Raw genomic sequence first — 18,548 nt, 5'->3', positions numbered from 1 at the left:
ATGTGGTTTTCTTCTGTTGGAGCACATCCACCTCAAAGTTCAACATATTGTGCATATTATCTAAGATGCTTTTCTGCTCATCACGGTTGTAAAGAGTAGTTATTTGCGTTACCGTATCCTTCCTGTCCGCTCAAACCAGTCTGGCTGTTCTCCTGTGAGCTGGCTCATCAACAAGGTGTTTCCGCCCCAAGGACTACCTGGATGTTTTTTGTTTTTCGCACCATTCTGTGTAAACCCTTGTTGGTGAAAATCATCAGATCTGAGGTAAATATTGATCTTCCTGATGGTTCTGTGTTGTTCTCACGATCACTATCTTTTCACACTGTCTATAAAAGACATAATGTGCTACCTAGCTAAAGCCTCATACGCTAGTCATAAGCAAGTTTATGGGTTTAGATGCTTGATTTAATGATTGAAATGGCTGATTGATGTTATGTTTAAAAATATGTACGTGAATGAAATGTAAAAGATGTTTTGAACGTGTAAAAAAAAAAAACATCAGGTAAATAACTTCAAAGATTATAAAATTTGACATCACATTTCATGGTATTGTTGTGTATCGCAGTGCACGTAACTATACTTTACCTTGAAATATATACAGTTCATTCAAAAATATTATTTTTGTGTGTTTCCATTTAACATCTCATGTTCGAAACGTGAATTTCCATTATAGGTTATGAAAAATGTACATTTTAGATTCATTTAACTCTGTGACCTGAACACATTCACCCCTGTGAAGTAAAGTCAACAGGAAGTTCCTGAAGATCATGGGAAGAAGAAAAGTACGTTTTCGCATTCTTTTTTTAATTTGGAAAAAACAATCGTTTCACAGAACTCTAAAATGTCCTTAATGTCCTCGTGTGATTACCACGGATGCTTGTTAACCACATTATGTGTATTTGATAATTCTATGTTTTCTTAGATTCAATCTTGAAAATGGTCCAAAAAAGAAAGTTCATCAGCAGACAATAGATGCGTTGGCCGGGAATCGAACCCGGGTCAACTGCTTGGAAGGCAGCTATGCTCACCACTATACCACCAACGCTTGCGAGAAACCTGGAAATAGAAGGATCCTGGACAATTTCACCAGACAAAATGGCGCATACCAGAAGAGTGAGCTGTGGAACTGGAAGGTTCTTGGAAAAACTGTAATCACATGACCTGAGGTAAATGTAGCATTGGATATAAGGCAGAAGTCTGTGATGTTATGGTTATTGTGTGTGTGTGTGTGTGTGTGTGCGTGCCTGGGCAGTTTTTAGTTCTCAGATAAACAGGCCTCACTTTCTCTGTGAAGAAACACATACAGTGAAATTCCACATTGTGTGTGTGTGTGTGTCTCATGTGTGTTCCTGTTTTTGGCCGAGTACAAGACTTTCAGTGTTTTGTCCAAGTGGAGTGTGTGTGTGTGTGTGTGTGTGTGTGTGTGTGTGTGTGTGTGTGTGTGTGAGAGTGTGAGAGAGAGAGAGACCACAGTTATCCCCGGGTCAGGGGTTATTTAGGCCACACTAATGGAGTGAACACAGATACAGGATGATGAGATGCCTCTACACACACATGCAGTATCTCACAAAAGTGAGTACACCCCTCACATTTTTGTAAATATTTGATTATATATTTTCATGTGACAACACTGAAGAAATGACACTTTGCTACAATGTAAAGTAGTGAGTGTACAGCTTGTGTAACAGTGTAAATTTGCTGTCCCCTCAAAATAACTCAACACACAGCCATTAATGTCTAAACCGCTGGCAACAAAAGTGAGTACACCCCTAAGTGGAAATGTACAAATTGGGCCCAAAGTGTCAATATTTTGTGTGGCCACCGTTATTTTCCAGCACTGCCTTAACCCTCTTGGGCATGGAGTTCACCAGAAAGGCAGCAAGGCAGTGGTCGTCTTGGAGGTGTGTTTGGGGTTGTTATCATGCTGGAATACTGCCCTGCATCCCAGTCTCCGAAGGGAGGGGATCATGCTCTGCTTCAGTATGTCACAGTACATGTTGGCATTCATGGTTCCCTCAATGAACTGTAGCTCCCCAGTGCCGGCAGCACTCATGCAGCCCCAGACCATGACACTCCCACCACCATGCTTGACTGTAGGCAAGACACACTTGTCTTTGTACTCCTCACCTGGTTGCCGCCACACACGCTTGACACCATCTGAATCAAATAAGTTTATCTTGGTCTCCTCAGACCACAGGACATGGTTCCAGTAATCCATGTCCTTAGTCTGCTTGTCTTCAGCAAACTGTTTGGGGGCTTTCTTGTGCATCATCTTTAGAAGAGGCTTCCTTGTGGGACGACAGCCATGCAGACCAATTTGATGCAGTGTGTGGCTTATGGTCTGAGCACTGACATGCTGACCCCCCACCCCTTCAACCTCTGCAGCAGTGCTGGCAGCACTCATACGTCTATTTCCCAAAGACGATCTCTGGATATGACGCTGAGCACGTGCACTCAACTTCTTTGGTCGACCATGGCGAGGCCTGTTCTGAGTGGAACCTGTCCTGTTAAACCGCTGTATGGTCTTGGCCACCGTGCTGCAGCTCAGTGTCAGGGTCTTGGCAATCTTCTTATAGCCTAGGCCATCTATATGTAGAGCAACAATTCTTTTTTCAGATCCTCAGAGAGTTCTTTGCCATGAGGTGCCATGTTGAACTTCCAGTGACCAGTATGAGGGAGTGTGAGAGCGATGACACCAAATTTGACACACCTGCTCCCCATTCAAACCTGAGACCTTGTAACACTAACAAGTCACATGACACCAGGGAGGGAAAATGGCTAATTGGGCCCAATTTGGACATTTTCACTTAGGGGTGTACTCACTTTTGTTGCCAGCGGTTTAGACATTAATGGCTGTGTGTTGAGTTATTTTGAGGGGACAGCAAATTTACACTGTTACACAAGCTGTACACTCACTACTTTACATTGTAGCAAAGTGTCATTTCTTCAGTGTTGTCACATGAAAAGATATAATCAAATATTTACAAAAATGTGAGGGTGTACTCACTTTTGTGAGATACTGTATATATATATATCCATCTGTATTCATTATGTCAAAATTGTCTTTAGAAAAAAAGCATTTCAAGTATAATTCTGCTCTACCGGGTTCATGCTGAATACCAAACAGGCTAAACAGAAAAGCTGTAAGCCTCAGAAACCATTACAGTTTCCATTTAAACCAATACAATTCCCATTATAACCATTAAAACCCATTACAAATTGTATGACGGTTTCTATTGTTTTGTTTTGTTTCTCAGCAGGTATATAATTGTTGATAAGGTTTTCTGTTCGTTTTCTATAAGAGATGTTTGTTTAACATTTATGGAAGGAGTCTCCGGTGTCAGAGTTTTTCTGTAATGGTATTTATTTTTCTTAACGACCTTAAAAAAAATAGAAAGAAACGAGGGGCTGGTGAGGGAACGACTGTTTCTAGGTGTTATAAGCTAGCTAAAGGTAACATTAACTCTGCTTCACACAATACCACACTGTTTTGCTCATGACACAGTTAAAAAAAAAAGACAAAATACAGTTTTAATTCATTTTGAATTAATATATCCTCCCTCAGCTTTGTTAACTAACGCTAAAACAAAACTCCACCATTCAAACCGTCATTGTATCCTTATTCACTGTGGTGTGTCTCCCTCTAGTGGCGGCCTGAGGAAGTACTCCAAATCACACAAAATTATGACATAAAATGATGCTTGTTTCTCTCTCTCTCCCGCCGCCCCGCCCCCCCCCCCCCCCCCTCCATAGCACGTATGGCAAATGTGTGTCGCATTGCAGAGCAATTTATTTTAATGTTTATCAAAAAATTAACAATTAAACTAAAATTAATATCAGACTGGTTATATAATAACAATACACTATCAGGAGTTGAATCAATAACTATAAACAGCTTAATTGGGTTTTATGGGGCGCCATTTTGGTTTTCCTATAAGTCTGTGCAGCTCGTTTCCTTGGTAACCGTTTATGTTTGGGACACCGGTTGCTCTTCGATGATTAGTTTGTACAATTGGTAATTGTGTGCTTGTTAATTATACGTTTGCTTTAGAAAAAGGTTATAACACCGAAAATTCTGTTTGTAGTTGTTGAAAATGTATATATGTTATGTTATTTTTTTGTATTTAATGAGGTTAGGTAAAACATGTTCGGGGCTCCTGTGGACTTCTCCTTTAAAGATTTGTGCTCAGTAGAAGGTGTGTAAACAAACCAATTTATCGTATAACATTTTTAAAATATATATAATTGTATGTTTTTTGTGTTTTTATTAGAACTGTTTCAATGAACATTCTCCGTTGTAAAATTACTTTTAACAGCACAAAAACACATTCGCGTTAAAGCCAAGAATGCCCGTATGAGACAGCGTGCTTTGATTGGTCCAGACAGCCGTGTGAGTGGCTCGGATGATATGTAGTCCGGAAGTGAATTGTTTAAAAAAAAAAAACCCTTTTAATTTAAGATATCAAAAGGTTTTAGAATATATAAAAATAACGAAACATATAAATAATGTTTCAGGTGCAACAAATGATCAGAGAATGTTAACAGAAAAATAATAATTAAATGTATTTTTTTTTAGGGTTGGTTTCGCTTTTTGTTTCGCCGAGCGTTGGTGGTATAGTGGTGAGCATAGCTGCCTTCCAAGCAGTTGACCCGGGTTCGATTCCCGGCCAACGCAGCTAAACTTTCTTGCTTTTAATACTTATATATGTATTTTATCTTCCACTTATTTATTAGTGAACCTAAATTTAAATAGCGATTTTGTAATCATTACCAACCATTCTTAAAGAGGTTTGAGTTGCAAGTAGCAGATGAAGAGAAAACTTAATGTACTGAGAACTAGTCTTTTCAGGGGAAAGTAGCTGACGCATGCTCAGAAATGCTAGTTACCATATTACGTCACCGACTAATTTGCATATCGATTGAACCATCTTGACCGATTGTACATCAAAACGTGTTAGATGAAGAAGGAAGATGATCTGAAGACTCTTACAATAGAATTGAATAGAAAATAGTATATTATATATACATTATTTCGTACTATTTACATATTTAGGAAATACTCTCATTTCTAGAATAAAGAATACCCAAAGTGTTTTATTCCTCTTATACCACAGCAAGTTGACAACAATGACTACGTTTACATGGACAGCAGTAATATAATTATTGACCTTACTTTGAGTAAGATAATAATGTGATTAAGGTGTTTACATGAGTCGCTTTTAGAATACTCCTAAAATGTTCCTGTTTTACATGTTTTAGAACATAATTAGATTAACAGCACGCGTCACCGCGCCACGCCGTCCGACATCCCTCCAGAATTTCACGTATCGACAGACAGTTGGTCTTTGTTATGGTACCGTATACAGTTTTGGGTGTTTTTATTTCATTTTTTTTATGAATGCTTTAAGTGCGGTTAATTATTTGTCATGCTGTACGTGCTAACAGACAACCGCTTGAAGCCGTGGGCTGCGTCTCAAACCGCGTACTTACCGTCTATATAGTAGCCGAGATACATGAATTTTCCCCACTACAAGCCTATAGTAGGAAAGTATGCGGTTTGGGACGCAGCCGAACTCTCTTGTTCGCCGTAAAATGTTGAGCACTGCCGTGTGTGATCGTGTCCTGTCGCAAAATGCGGTGAAAACTCTCACTCGACGTTCATAATGTGATTAAGGTGTTTACATGTCTGTAATACACGTCCATAATGCGACTAAAACAGGAGTACTCCACCTGTCTTAATTCGATTAGAGCTTAATTCGAGTATGACCTTAATTAGATTAAGGTAAGTAAAAATTGCTGTTTACATGGTAGTTTCTTAATCAAAGTATGGTCTTAATCGGATTAAGAGTGGATTATTGTTGTCCATGTAAACGCAGCTAATTATAATTTTGAATTTACTAATAAAGGACAATGATGATGATGATATGTGTGTGTCAGATGTTCTATCAGAAGAGCCAAACAAGGGAGTTCGCACACCTTGGAGAAACTCAGAGGGGAAGTTTGCTAGCCGTGTTCTCCGTCTCAATAACAACCTTTTATCGAACACGACCGGACTTATGGAGACGCTGTCTGCTTTATTCACCAAGCCAAAACATCTCACCTGGCTCGACCTGTCCTTCAATGACATCACAAACATTCACCCGGTACACACACACACACACACACACACACACACACACAAACAAACAAACATCCCCATCTCAGGGAACAATCTCATTTCTTACAAGAGTTCACTGCTGAAAGGAGGCGTTGTAACTTAAATGCATAACAGGATTGAGTTTTATTAGCATAAAATCAAACAGAGAATCACAGTGAAGGTGAACACCATCAACACCATCTCTTTGTCTCTCAGGTCCTCACTGAGCTGGTGGAGTTGCGTGTGTTGTATCTCCATGGTAACTCTGTGTGTAACCTCTCTGAGGTGGACAAGCTCGGGGCATTACCGCACCTGCACACCATCACACTACATGGAAACAACATCGAGCATGAGCATGGCTACAGGTAAAGATCCAAAGGTCGTACTGCATAACCTGTTACCAGACTAGGATTTGTGCTTGTGACAACAATGCATGGCTCCAGCTGCAAGGTTGAGCCTTTCAGATATTTAATGTTTGTTGTTTGTTCATTCCTGCGTTATTAGAAACTACGTGATAAGCACCCTTCTTCATTTGAAGATGATGGACTTCAGTGCCGTCACCAAACAGGAGCGAGTCATGGCCTCCATCTGGCACAGGCCCAGAAGGAGCCGCATTCCCAAACCCAATCGCAGCACACAAAACATTTAGAAGAAGTCATTTGCAAGTGGATCATTCGATAGTACACTATATGGCCAAAAGTGTCAGTGTGGACACCTGAGCATCACACCCATATTCAATTCAATTCAATTCAATTTTATTTGTTTAGCGCCTTTTACAATAGACATCGTCTCAAAGCAGCTTTACAGAAACATATAAACACAGTATACAGATTTTAAAAGTGCGAATTTATCCCAATTGAGCAAGCCGGTGGCGACGTATGTCCATACGTCCATACTTCCCCAAGCTGTTATCACAATGTTGCAAGAACACAATTGTATAGAATGTATTTGTATGCTGTAGCATTACAATTTCCCTTCACTGGAACTAAGAGGCCCAAACATTGTTCCAGCATCACAATGCTCCTGTGCACAAAGCGAGCTCAATGAAGACATGGTGTGTGAAGGTTGGAAGCAGGTAGAAGAACTTGAGTGTCCTGCACAGGTCCCTTATCTCAACCCCACTGAACACCTTTGGGATGAACTGGAACTGGAGCCTCATCACCTAACATCAGTGCCTGACCTCAACCTCACTAACGCTCTTGTAGCTGAATGAACACAAATCCCCACAGCCACACCCCAAAATCTAGTGGAAAGCCTTCCCAGAAGAGTGGAGCTTACTATAACAGGTAAGGGGGACTAAACAAGCACATACTGTACGATTGTGATGGTCAGGTTTCCATAAACTTTTGGCCCTATAAATGTACGTACTGTACGAACGTAGTGGATGGTCTGAGAAAGAACCAGAATGTCTTCATGAACATAGGAAGCCATTTTGTGGTTCAGCAAACGGGTCCATATTTGTGACTTTTACAAAGCAGACCTAATAAATATTCATAAATCCAAATACACAACTTTTAAGGCACATTCCAAACAATATTTCATAAATGTATCACAAAAACAACGCAGACACACGTGTGCTGATGTACAGAATGTTCTTAACGTGCAAAATGTTTTTTTAAAAAACAGGTTTGTATTTCTGAAGTAAAATAAAATGATATTTTTTTCAAAAAAAGGAAACAGTTTCGTTTTTGTAGACATTTTATTGTAAGTTCTAAAATAATTCAACTGTGTAGCTGTTATATTTTGAACACTCATTTAAGAAAAAAACTTTTATATTTAGCAAATTAAGCGATTTAACAGAATGCCGGAAGTAGTTCTGTTTCCGGAAGTAGCTATAATGGCGGAAGTCGTCACGTTGTTGCCTTGTGTTCTCAGAAAGGTGTCATGTGACACTCCTTAACGCGAGAGAACCATACCAGAGAGCATACATACACAGAACAGTTTGGGTTTTTAAAAATATATATATTTTAGAGGGTTTAAATTCCCTCGTATATAAAAGTGAAGAGGGAGAAAGCGGAAGTGTGAGTGTGCTCGAGCTGCAATGGGGTGCTGTTACAGCAGCGAGAGCGAAACAGCCGAACAGGTAACTCTCGTCTGTGTTTGTGTATTAGCATGTTAGCATGATAAGCACCAATTTCTCATAAGTATTTGCGTCTAAAGTAATTATATATTAACCTACCGAGCTGTACAAATATATGCGAATATATTAGCTTGTTTCTACTGCTGACATTCTCTAAATATGGTGTTCGGTTAGCTTTTGGGCTAGTTTATAATCAGTTTGAAAATGCAAAACTAGCTCTCAAGCAGTTTATGTTTGCAAATTTATTTTGGTGAAAATAAAACAAAAGATTATCATGGATATCTTGATACTGTTTGTACAGCGAGGGGAAAAAAAACGCTACGGTTGCAACCAGTGCAGTTTAAGTGGAGTTCATTTTCTGCGCATGCGCAAATCAGGATCCTTCCGTTCATAAACACACTGAACGAGGGTTCACTGTAGTGCACTTGTTTACGTGCCCTAACTAGGCCACTTGAGTGTCCCAAATGCTTGCAGGTAACATCCCTAATCCCTCACTTTCACTAGGTTAAAGATAGTTAGGCTAAAGATAGAACACCCTAAAGCGCCTCGCCTGGTCACTGATCCAAACACAGCTGTAGTTGTGCAATTATACAGTTTTGTGAGTTTAATGTTATTTTCCACCACTGCGTTGGCGAATTCTTGCATCTGATTGGTCCAAAAGGTTGGTTTCATTTTCTATAAAAGCAGCCCTGGTAGTAGTAATGCAAATCACAAAAAATCTTAGTGTGGAAGCATTTCCCACTGTAGGGATTAGTGAGTAAGAGAGCATTTTGAACACATCCGTTCCTATTTAAATGTCAGGGACGGAGTCACGGGGACGTGACTCGCATTAATCCCTGCTGTCCACAACGGAACCATGTGCCGTTCTCTAACTTAGTGCACAGGGTAATGTGAGTGTGTGTTATGTTTAAGGCTGTGTCCCAAACACCAGATTTTAGGAGACAGACTTCTTTCTGTGGACTGCTGTGTCTCCTATCGGGGGACTGTTTAGTTTAGGGTATGGTACGCTCGCCCTGATTTGATCTAAGTAGGGGTGTAAGGTTGTGTTCCAAATGGTAATGTTTTTTTTAAAACAAAACAAAGCTGACTTTATAGCAGGGACAGGAATACAAACACGAACCGTTCACATTGAGTTGCAGTATTCCCTGACTATACGAAACAGGCAGTGCACTTTGTAGTGAGCAGTTTTACTTAGTAGTGGCGCAGCCAAGGGGAAGCTTTGTCAATTCCAGTAGGGTTTGACCTTGACTGACCTCCTCGTGACAGGACGGAGACGAGCGCAAGCCACTGATCCCGCACCCGAACCCGGACAGCAAGCCGCCGAACGGAACGGAGCGCAACCCGGCCAACATCTCGTCCACCCGCACAGACGAGCAGGCCCTGCTGTCAATCATCAACAAGACTGCGCAGTGAGACACACACACACACACACACACACACACACACACACACAAAGTGGGCTGTAAGGATATCAGTGTTGTAGGAAACTTATCTCTTGTCTTTCTGTCAGAAACATTATTGACGTATCAGCTGCAGACTCGCAGGGAATGGAGCAACATGAGTACATGGACAAAGCCAGGCAATACAGGTGTGTGTGTGTACAATCATTGACACTCCATTTTATTAGGCATGTATCAAGGCAAGTGTGAAATGAAAATGTATTGCCCTGACCGCTTTTCAAGCCCTGCCCCCAAGAGTGTTGCTCTGCCTGTAACCTGTGGCTATTTGTGTGTGTGTGTGTGTGTGTGTGTGTGTGTGTGTGTGTGTGTGTGTGTGTGTGTGTGTGTGTGTGTTACAGCACGAAACTGGCGGTGTTGAGCAGTACTCTGAGTCAGAAGAAGCCGCCTCCTTTGCCTTCCCTCACCTCCCAACCTCACCAAGTGCTCGCCAGTGACCTAGTGCCCTACTCTGACATCCAACAGGTGTGTGTGTGTGTGTATGTATGTATGTGTATATATATGTATGTATGTATGTATGTATGTATATATATATATATATATATATATATTGCATACATACATACATACATACATACATACACATATATATACACATATATACATACAAGCGTATGTTGAAGGTGCTGTGTGTTGATCTGCGTGTCTCTCTCTCTTGCAGGTGTCTAAGGTGGCGGCATATGCCTACAGTGCCATCTCACAGATCAAGGTGGATGCCAAAGAAGAGCTGGTGGTGCAGTTTGCTATCCCATGATCCTTCTCTCTCTCTCTCTCTCTCTCTCTCTCTCTCTCTCTCTTTTTTTTTCTCTCTCACTCTCTCTCCTCATGCCCGTTTTTCAGCCTACTAATCAATCACAGGGATGATAAGCTCCGCCTCTCACTTGTCCCTCATCCAATCAGAGACGTGTTTGGGTTTTTTTTGCTTGGTTTTTATTTTTTGGCTCCCGACACCTGCGTACAGCTAGAACTGTAACAGTTCCCTTCATCACACTCGGTAACAATTCACAGGGATGATATCTCAGTCTCCGATTGTCCGATCAGAGGCTCGGTCCTTCCTAACACTCTGTGCATGAAGGCTGAAAGTTAAAGGAAAAAGCCGTGCCGTCATCTCGTCCTGATCCCCATGACACTGTGTATATGCTATAATGTGTGATGCTGTAATCCTCAGCTGTATTGCCTCGTCCAATCTGATACGCCATTTTGTTTTTCCTCAAGAATCCCCATGCAAAAACTAAAAGCCAAATATACCTGAAGAGACAACCATCATTCAAATTTTGGTAATTAAAAAAAAATGTTAACAGGAACTTGGCTGCCACAGGATCCACAGCAGCTTCTGGGACTCCATTTTGTTAGTTTGGAGTTCGAGACGTATGATATGGTTCATAACTAAATCGCGGTTGCTCATGATGTCATCTCCATGCCTTTATTATAATTTTTCAATCCCAATTTGGTTCCCACCCACCAGCAACCAACAGGAGAGGGTGATAGCTAACACGAGTGTAACACACTCTGAGGACAGCGCTGTCCACCCTCTTCCGCATACATGAGCTGACGGATGCCCCTGATTGGCTAGCGTCGCTGTGATTGACAGGGGTGACAGCATGCCATCCCTCCCACCACATATTATGACATCATAACGAGGCCACAAGCGGGACTGGGAGTAAATCAGGCAGTAGACATTTTAGGTATTACTCTGCATTCATTTGCATGTTATAATAGACCATGAATATTCATAAGTCACAACTAGAGGGGGAGAAAAAACACCCAGTACTGGCAATACGCATTTCTGAAAAACCTTTTGGTGGTGTGCCAGCACAAGGGAGGCAGGGTTTACTAACAAATATTCTTGAGACAACCATGAATGTGGGGAAACGCTCATTCATTCATTCGTTTGTTGATCTGTTATGCATATGCTCGGTAAATGCATTACCATAACTGTTATGGGTTTAGAACTAATGGAACGATGAGGCAAATGGCACGATGAGGTAAGAGGCACGATGAGAGGGCAGGGTCGTATTTGCGAATGTTAATGAGGACAGAAAGGAGAAAGCTGATATTCTAAAAATGCATAATCGTAGAGACGGAGCCTTTTCTCTGAAAGATGATTTGCTGCAATGACATTTTTATTATTATTATTATTATTATTATTATTATTATTATCCGTATTATTTTGAATTGTTTTTTTGACCTTATGAGCATAGTATATATGTGTAATGTTAATTTTCTTAATAAATGACATTAAAAGTGTTTTGAACAGCAGAGAGGAGTTGGGGAGTCGTTTACAGAGAGAGGGCGGGGCTTAAATTGGCTACATGATGTACATGATTTTCGGCATGTATATGCCTCTAACATGCAGAGTGTGTGTGTGTGAGAGAGAGAGTGAATGAACGCGTGAGAGAGAAAATAACATACCGTGTGTGTGTGTATGTGTGTGTGTGTGCGCTGTTTGCGAGGAGGAGTGTGCTTTACACATCAGTAGCCGACGTTTTTATCCAGAGTAGTGAAAGCACTTTTACCCTGCCTGATCAGTCGATATTAGGCACGTGCTGATAATCAATTCTAATATTGTGATAACTGGCTAACAATTGATCATAATTCATAATATTATCAGGCTGTACTTTAGTACATAACTCATTACTCCTGGGTCGTACCGACGGTCTTCTCTCCAGAAATAAGGGCCGCAGACCAGGAGACACTGATAACAGTAAATTAGGTGTCGAATATCGCATCATATTTTATTAATAAATCTTGGCACATGCGTAATTCCCGTGAAGTAAATCAGTGACTGTTGGACTTCCTTTTCCATAATCAAAACTTGTTTGTAATTATTTATTATTTTTTTTCCTTTTAATGTATTTATGTTGGCTCACACGTACGTGTGTTGTGTGTGTGTGTGCGTCTGTATAAACTTTCACCATGTCACAAAAGGGACTGAACATGCTGTAGCAGTTGCTTGTTTGTTTGTTGTTTGTTGTTTTTTTGCTCATGGCTCTTTTTGTTCTGTTTGCTCACTGCGTTTCTTTTTCGTAGCTTAGAACCAAATTGTTTGATTCAAACACTGTTAATACCTGCATTTTTTTTTTGTTGTTGTTGTTGAAAGATATGCAGCATTAAAGTCTTGTATAAAGAAATATCAACTGTGCCGACATTTCTGAGTAATTAACGTCCACTGAGGACACGAACGCTGTGACAATAGATAAACGTTGTCATAGAAATGCACATATACACTCAGCCAATCATGTGGCAGCAGGGACGTGTGTAAAATCATGCATGTAAACGTCAAGAACTGTAGATAATGATAGAGTCTTTATTGGTCACATATACACTACAGCACAGTGAAATTGTTTTCTTCGCATACCCCAGCATGTTAGGAAGTTGGGGTCAGAGTGCAGGGTCAGTCATGATACAGCGCCCCCTGGAGCAGAGATGGTTAAGGGCCTTGCTCAAGGGCCCAACAGTGGCAGCTTGGCGGTGCTGGGGCTTGACCCCTGACCTTCCTATCAGTAACCCAGAGCCTTAACCACCAAATCACCACTGCCCCTAATAGATTTTCACACGCAACCGTGGTACAAAAAATATACACTGAGTGTCGATTCCGCAGGTTGAAACACATTGTTGATGAGCGAGATCAGAGGAGGATGAACTGACAGGTCGGAGCTGACAGGAAGTCTGACTCAAATGCGCACTCTTTACAAGCGGGGTGAGCAGAAAAGCATCTCCAAACGCACAGCACATCAAACCTTGAGGCAGATGAGCTACGACAGCACGAGACCACATCAAGTTCTGCTTCTGTCAGTCAAGAACTGGAACCTGAGGCTAAACTGGACAGCTGAAGATCATCTGAAATTTGATGTGAACATTACGGGAAGTTCTTGTACTGTATATTGCACTTTTGTTTCGTTGAGAAGATATAAGGAAGAAACCTTGAGAGGAACCGGACTCAGAAGGGAATCTTCTGGGCGACAGATAGTGATCTTCAGTTTGAGGAGTCCTGGGATGAGCACAGGACGGTCTGGATGATCACAGATGATCTTTGGTACAAATCTACAGTATCCAAGTGAGACTGGTTTTGGGATATCCAGTTGTTTTCCCATTGATCTTCCCACGAGCTTGATTTAATCATTCTGTTATCAGTCCTCGGGTCTCAAGGTGTGTGTATGAAGTAAATCTGGGAGTGGAAGGTGGGGTACACCCTGGACAGGGTGCCAGTCCATCACAGGGCACACTCACATACACACTCACACACCCATTCATACACTACGGACACTTTGGACATGCCAATCAGCCTACCATGCATGTCTTTGGACTGGGGGAGGAAACCGGAGTACCCGGAGGAAACCCCCGCAGCACGGGGAGAACATGCAAACTCCGCACACACACAGGGCCACGGTGGGAATCGAACCCCCGACCCTGGAGGTGTGGGGCGAACGTGCTAACCACTAAGCCACCCTGCATAGAAAATAAATATTACACATAATAATTGACACTATTCGCTCATATTATATTAAACTATTAATCTTTGTTTAGGTCTTTGCAAACTTTGCAAAATTTCAATTCTATTTTCTCTCCCTAAGGAATAAAAATGTTCATTGTTGAACAAAAAACTTATTTTCAATTATGACCAAAAATGTTTTGTTGCCTTTAACCATGTCTTCTATCCCTGGGATGTAAATATGACGTCATGAGGTTGCACACGTGTGAAATCATGAGGAAATTTAAAGTGTTTGACCACAAAACAGACAGACCAGGTCTACGGATATAAAAAATACATACGCTGTTATAAAAGTACCATTAAGTGCCATTAGGATGCTGATTAAAGGTTAAACACACCTGAAATGGTTGGAAATTCGACCCATGAGCACACACTGAACAGGATTGTGGAGGAGCAAGGCGGTGGAAAAAAGTGCCCAAAGCTGCCAGGTTCAGAATTGCGAAGTTTCATTTCGAAAATCAGCACGACTTAAGCCCAACTTTCATAACAACGAGCTGTGTTGCAAGAAAGAAGCTCTTCCACTACAAAACTTCAACGAGCGTCGTTAGAACTACTTGTGATGTTGTGTTGTGGTTAGATGAAACCGAAATGCACACCGACATCAGCGTGTTTGCTTTGTGGTTGGTGGTGTAGCCAAGAAATGGTTTCGGGGAGGATGAGGAAATCTGCAAAATAAAATCAGAGCATCACAGCATCTGTACAATTAAATTTGTAAGTGTGATGTGATCATACATTACAGATGGATGCCAGACAGTAGCAGAATTTAATTACATAGGGCGTCTTACATCAGTCTGACCATATTAATAAGGTTAGCAGGCGTAGGAAATAAAACACTGAAGCTTTATAACAGTTCCAGTCTAAATGTTACGTACAGAGAGAACCTTATTAGGTCTATTATTCTTTAACTTCTACTGCAGGTAACCTCCAGCACTTCATCAGGCATCAGCATGATACAATATAGCTGTGCTCAGAGTCTAACTCGCTGGCTAGGAGCTTGTAAAGACTGATGGCATCATGAATTCTGCTCAGTATCCAGATATTTCAGGCCATGAGGTGCAGACTTCAGACAGGTGTACGACTTTCAACAGGACGTTCAATAAGCTTGTACGGCGAAACAGAAATGAGGAAAGAAAGACAAAATGAAGGTTTTGCAATGACTGTCTCAGTGTCCTGAATCGAAAAGGGAAGTCCACGTGCACAAAGATAAGGAAATAAAGGAGTTTAAATATGCCCTGCGTGGAGAAGTAGATCAAGATCATGTTGCAAGCATCTCTAACATCGTTAGACATTTACAGTTAGAGACGCAGTGCTGAAAGTCTCTCCTGAGAAGGCGTCTAGAAAAATATTCATTGATATTAATTACTAATAAAAATATCAAAAATACTCTCAGGGTCTTAAAAAAGTTTCAATTCAAATCTTCAAAACAGACATGTTAGCTTTTTTTTCCCTTTTCATTATATCGAGTGATACCTTATCCCAAAAGCAATAAATTATTATTAACAAGAAATTCTACATTTTTTTCTTCCGTTATCATACCAAATACAGTAGGATTTCTTCTTATTTCAGTTATTTGAATACATCTTGTGTTTAGACATTTAGATTTAAATGTGCTGTGCATTTAGAAGTGTTGCTGAACATGCCATTGCAGATTTATTCTCCTCTTGCTGTTATAATGTGCTCCACTCTCTCTTCCGAGAAGGCTTTCCGCTAGATTTTGGGGTGTCGCCGTGGGGATTTGTGGTGGTCATTCAGCTACAAGAGCATTAGTGAGGTTGAGATCAGGTGCTGATGTTGGGATGGTGAGGAGGCTCCAGTTCCAGTTCATCTCAAATGTGATGAGTCAGTTGGGTTGAGGTCAGGGATCTGTGTAGGACACTCGAGATCTTCCACCTTCTTCTAACCTTCACACACCACGTCTTCATGGAGCTCGCTTTGTGCACCAATTTGGACCTTTTAGTTCCAGTCAAGGGAAACTGTAATGCTACAGCACACAAAGACAAGAACCACATACAGGTGTGATGGTCAGGTGTCCACATACTTTTGGCCATAGAGTGTATGTCTTGACAGATGGTCAAATGTTTAAGGTAAAGCTATTATTATTATTATTATTATTATTATTATTATTATAAACATGAATCCTCTTTCTTAACAAATTATTCATGAGTTCTTTAACTTTTTAGAAAAGTTAGAAAACTAACATTTCGAGATATAAAGTCTCACCCAAAAGTAAAGTACACTATATTTCTGTTTTTTTTTTTTTTTTTTTTTTTGTGAAATACCTTTTTAAATGTATAAATAAATAATTGCCTGTAGGGGAATTCACTTCCGGCATCAGTGTGACGCGGCCACCTCGAATCTTCATTGGTTCGTTTTGTCTTGTACCAACCAATGAAATACCAGATGTGCAGTCACGTAACATTTCAAGACATCCAATCAGAGGGCTCGGTCGCTATTTGAAAATTCGTGAGTGAGGACAGTTACTGGAGAAAACACGCTACCCTGCATTAAATTAATCCGAACTGATGTGCAGCTTTTTACGCTTTTTTGGACTAAAAAGGTGAGTTAACGACAGTTTACTCTGTATTTATGTTATATTATGTTATTATTAGTCCATCTTTGTGTGCGGGTTTGTTGTTTTAAAGGTAACGCTGGCTAAAACGGAATGTTTGTTAACGTGATTTTCAAGCTAGTTTGTTTGCTAGGTAAATTATCTCGATATTTGATCTTATTAGCAGGTGACAAAATACATTGGACAACTGTAACTTTTGTTTAGATAATAATAATAATAATAATAATAATAATAATAATAATAATAAAGTACAGGTTTGATTTAGAACAAGTTTGAATTGGAACAATTAAAAAATTTAACTCGTGTCGACGTAGAAACACCAGTGGTCGTATATACGGGGTGTTTACGGTCAGCAGCAGGCGCTTGAGGAACAAAAAACCAACAAAAAAAAACCTTACTGTCTTCGAGTTATGTTTAAAAATGCACATCTATAAACAAGTTTATAGATGTGCACTTTATTAATTCCTTTTTCCTAGAATACAATATTAAATTTGTGTATGTTTGCTTTACGAGTACAATTTTCATAACGTATCTGTATAACAGCTGTATGATTTCTAGTACTTGGACAACTATTTTATTCATGATAAAAGCTACAATGTATTGCTTAACACTTTTTTTTTTAAACGCGGAATAAATAGTGTTACGCCTTCAATTTTGAGACTGATTAATTCAATAAGGAGACAAAATAAACCGTAAAGCAGTGTGTATACGCGCACTGCAGTTTCTACCGCGGTGATAAACGCTTTGACCCTCAGAGGACAAAGTAGTAAAAAACAAACAAACTGCTGTTTGAATACTTTTTTGTATCCTGTTACTTTACACACTCAATTCTATCGAAATACTGATTGTGTGTGTGTGTGTGTATGTGTATATATATATATATATATATATATATATATATATATATATATATATAATCTTATATAAGATAGATACATAGACAGACAGCTGATATACTGATTATAATAAAATGTCTGCCTCATATTGACACTAGTATAATGTCCTGTATTTTGGAACCAACTATGTCAATATTCCAGATTAATACTAAACCGGTTACTTATTGTAATATCAATATCTGTATCAGTGTGTGTGTGCGTGTATGTTTGTGTGTGTGTATATATGTATATGTATGTGTGTGCGCGTGCGTGTATATGTGTGTGTGTGTATATATGTATGTGTGTATGTATATGTGTGTGTATGTATGTGTATATATGTGTATGTATGTGTGTATATATATAAATAAAATAATTTGTACTTGTACCTTTTCTGTAAAAATGGTGTTGTATGGTTAAATGGTTTTTTTTAAGCCTTGTAAAAAAAAAAAAAAAATCACAGTAGCCTGTTCATTTGTGCTTAAATAATCATAATGTTTCTTTGCACTTTTGCAACTATTATTCAAAATCCATCCAAACATATGTATAAATGTTTTTTGTAAATAATCAGGGGTCTCCTAATACCATTTTAAATTCTGAATTGAAGAAAGTAATTAAGGAAAAAAAAAATTTAACATTTGGTTTATTGAGTGTTTGAGTGGAACAGCAAGTCAAAATGGCCGCCTGGTTTTACAAACCGTTTGTTTGTCCAGAGCGATAAGCATCCGTTAACGTTTGTTTAAAATGTTCGTCTAAAAGCCACCAATAGGAGAACGGCGTTGGATGACGCAAAACGCACAGGACTGCTTCAAATGCGGTCTCTGCGATACACGGACCTTAAACGAAAACATCCAAGAACGTTCGTGTTCACTCGAGCCCATTTCCTGCACAAAGCTGACTTCCAGATCACTTCCTGATCGATGCGGTAAACAGAATGTAGTG

General features: G+C 39.9%; 2 protein-coding genes and 2 non-coding genes across 5 annotated transcripts; 3 read left to right on the top strand and 1 right to left on the bottom strand.

The window, feature by feature from the left end:
• Window positions 1–973: 973 nt before the first annotated feature.
• trnag-ucc (transfer RNA glycine (anticodon UCC)) lies at window positions 974–1,045 on the bottom strand. The gene has a single exon. It is a non-coding gene; the product is annotated as a tRNA-Gly (tRNA).
• A 2,849-nt stretch (window positions 1,046–3,894) lies between these two features.
• On the top strand, window positions 3,895–7,802 carry lrrc51 (leucine rich repeat containing 51). 2 transcript variants are annotated; one of them, XM_053647101.1, is made up of 5 exons: window positions 3,895–4,015; window positions 4,138–4,196; window positions 5,938–6,143; window positions 6,353–6,501; window positions 6,641–7,802. In XM_053647101.1, exons 2-5 carry the CDS (start codon window positions 4,145–4,147, stop codon window positions 6,783–6,785), a joined length of 552 nt encoding a protein of 183 aa, XP_053503076.1. In that variant the 5' UTR covers window positions 3,895–4,015; window positions 4,138–4,144; the 3' UTR covers window positions 6,786–7,802. The 2 variants fall into 2 exon arrangements, with proteins under 2 accessions (XP_053503076.1, XP_053503077.1); XM_053647102.1 differs by having other exon boundaries at window positions 3,903–4,015; window positions 4,133–4,196.
• Window positions 4,604–4,675, top strand: trnag-ucc (transfer RNA glycine (anticodon UCC)). The gene has a single exon. It is a non-coding gene; the product is annotated as a tRNA-Gly (tRNA).
• A 168-nt stretch (window positions 7,803–7,970) lies between the features above and the next one.
• On the top strand, window positions 7,971–12,806 carry lamtor1 (late endosomal/lysosomal adaptor, MAPK and MTOR activator 1). The gene is made up of 5 exons (XM_053647619.1): window positions 7,971–8,219; window positions 9,483–9,625; window positions 9,727–9,804; window positions 10,015–10,138; window positions 10,335–12,806. The coding sequence occupies exons 1-5, from the start codon at window positions 8,178–8,180 to the stop codon at window positions 10,425–10,427; spliced, it is 480 nt and encodes a 159-aa protein (XP_053503594.1). The 5' UTR covers window positions 7,971–8,177; the 3' UTR covers window positions 10,428–12,806.
• The last annotated feature ends 5,742 nt before the right edge of the window (window positions 12,807–18,548 follow it).

The sequence above is a fragment of the Ictalurus furcatus genome, chromosome 17 (assembly GCF_023375685.1).
Source record: "Ictalurus furcatus strain D&B chromosome 17, Billie_1.0, whole genome shotgun sequence".
NCBI lineage: Eukaryota > Metazoa > Chordata > Actinopteri > Siluriformes > Ictaluridae > Ictalurus > Ictalurus furcatus.
Note: the sequence above shows the minus strand (reverse complement) of the source record. Positions and strands in the feature narration are given on the sequence as shown.

Bases quoted from the DNA above. Each gene is read 5' to 3' on its own strand.
- lrrc51 (XM_053647101.1), top strand. From the start codon at position 4,145: ATGTTCGGGGCTCCTGTGGACTTCTCCTTTAAAGATTTGTGCTCAGTA. The intron at 4,197-5,937 runs GTGTGTAAACAA...TGTGTGTGTCAG, and splicing joins AGATTTGTGCTCAGTAGAAG to ATGTTCTATCAGAAGAGCCA. The intron at 6,144-6,352 runs GTACACACACAC...TTTGTCTCTCAG, and splicing joins ACATCACAAACATTCACCCG to GTCCTCACTGAGCTGGTGGA.
- lamtor1 (XM_053647619.1), top strand. From the start codon at position 8,178: ATGGGGTGCTGTTACAGCAGCGAGAGCGAAACAGCCGAACAG. The intron at 8,220-9,482 runs GTAACTCTCGTC...TCCTCGTGACAG, and splicing joins AGAGCGAAACAGCCGAACAG to GACGGAGACGAGCGCAAGCC. The intron at 10,139-10,334 runs GTGTGTGTGTGT...TCTCTCTTGCAG, and splicing joins CCTACTCTGACATCCAACAG to GTGTCTAAGGTGGCGGCATA.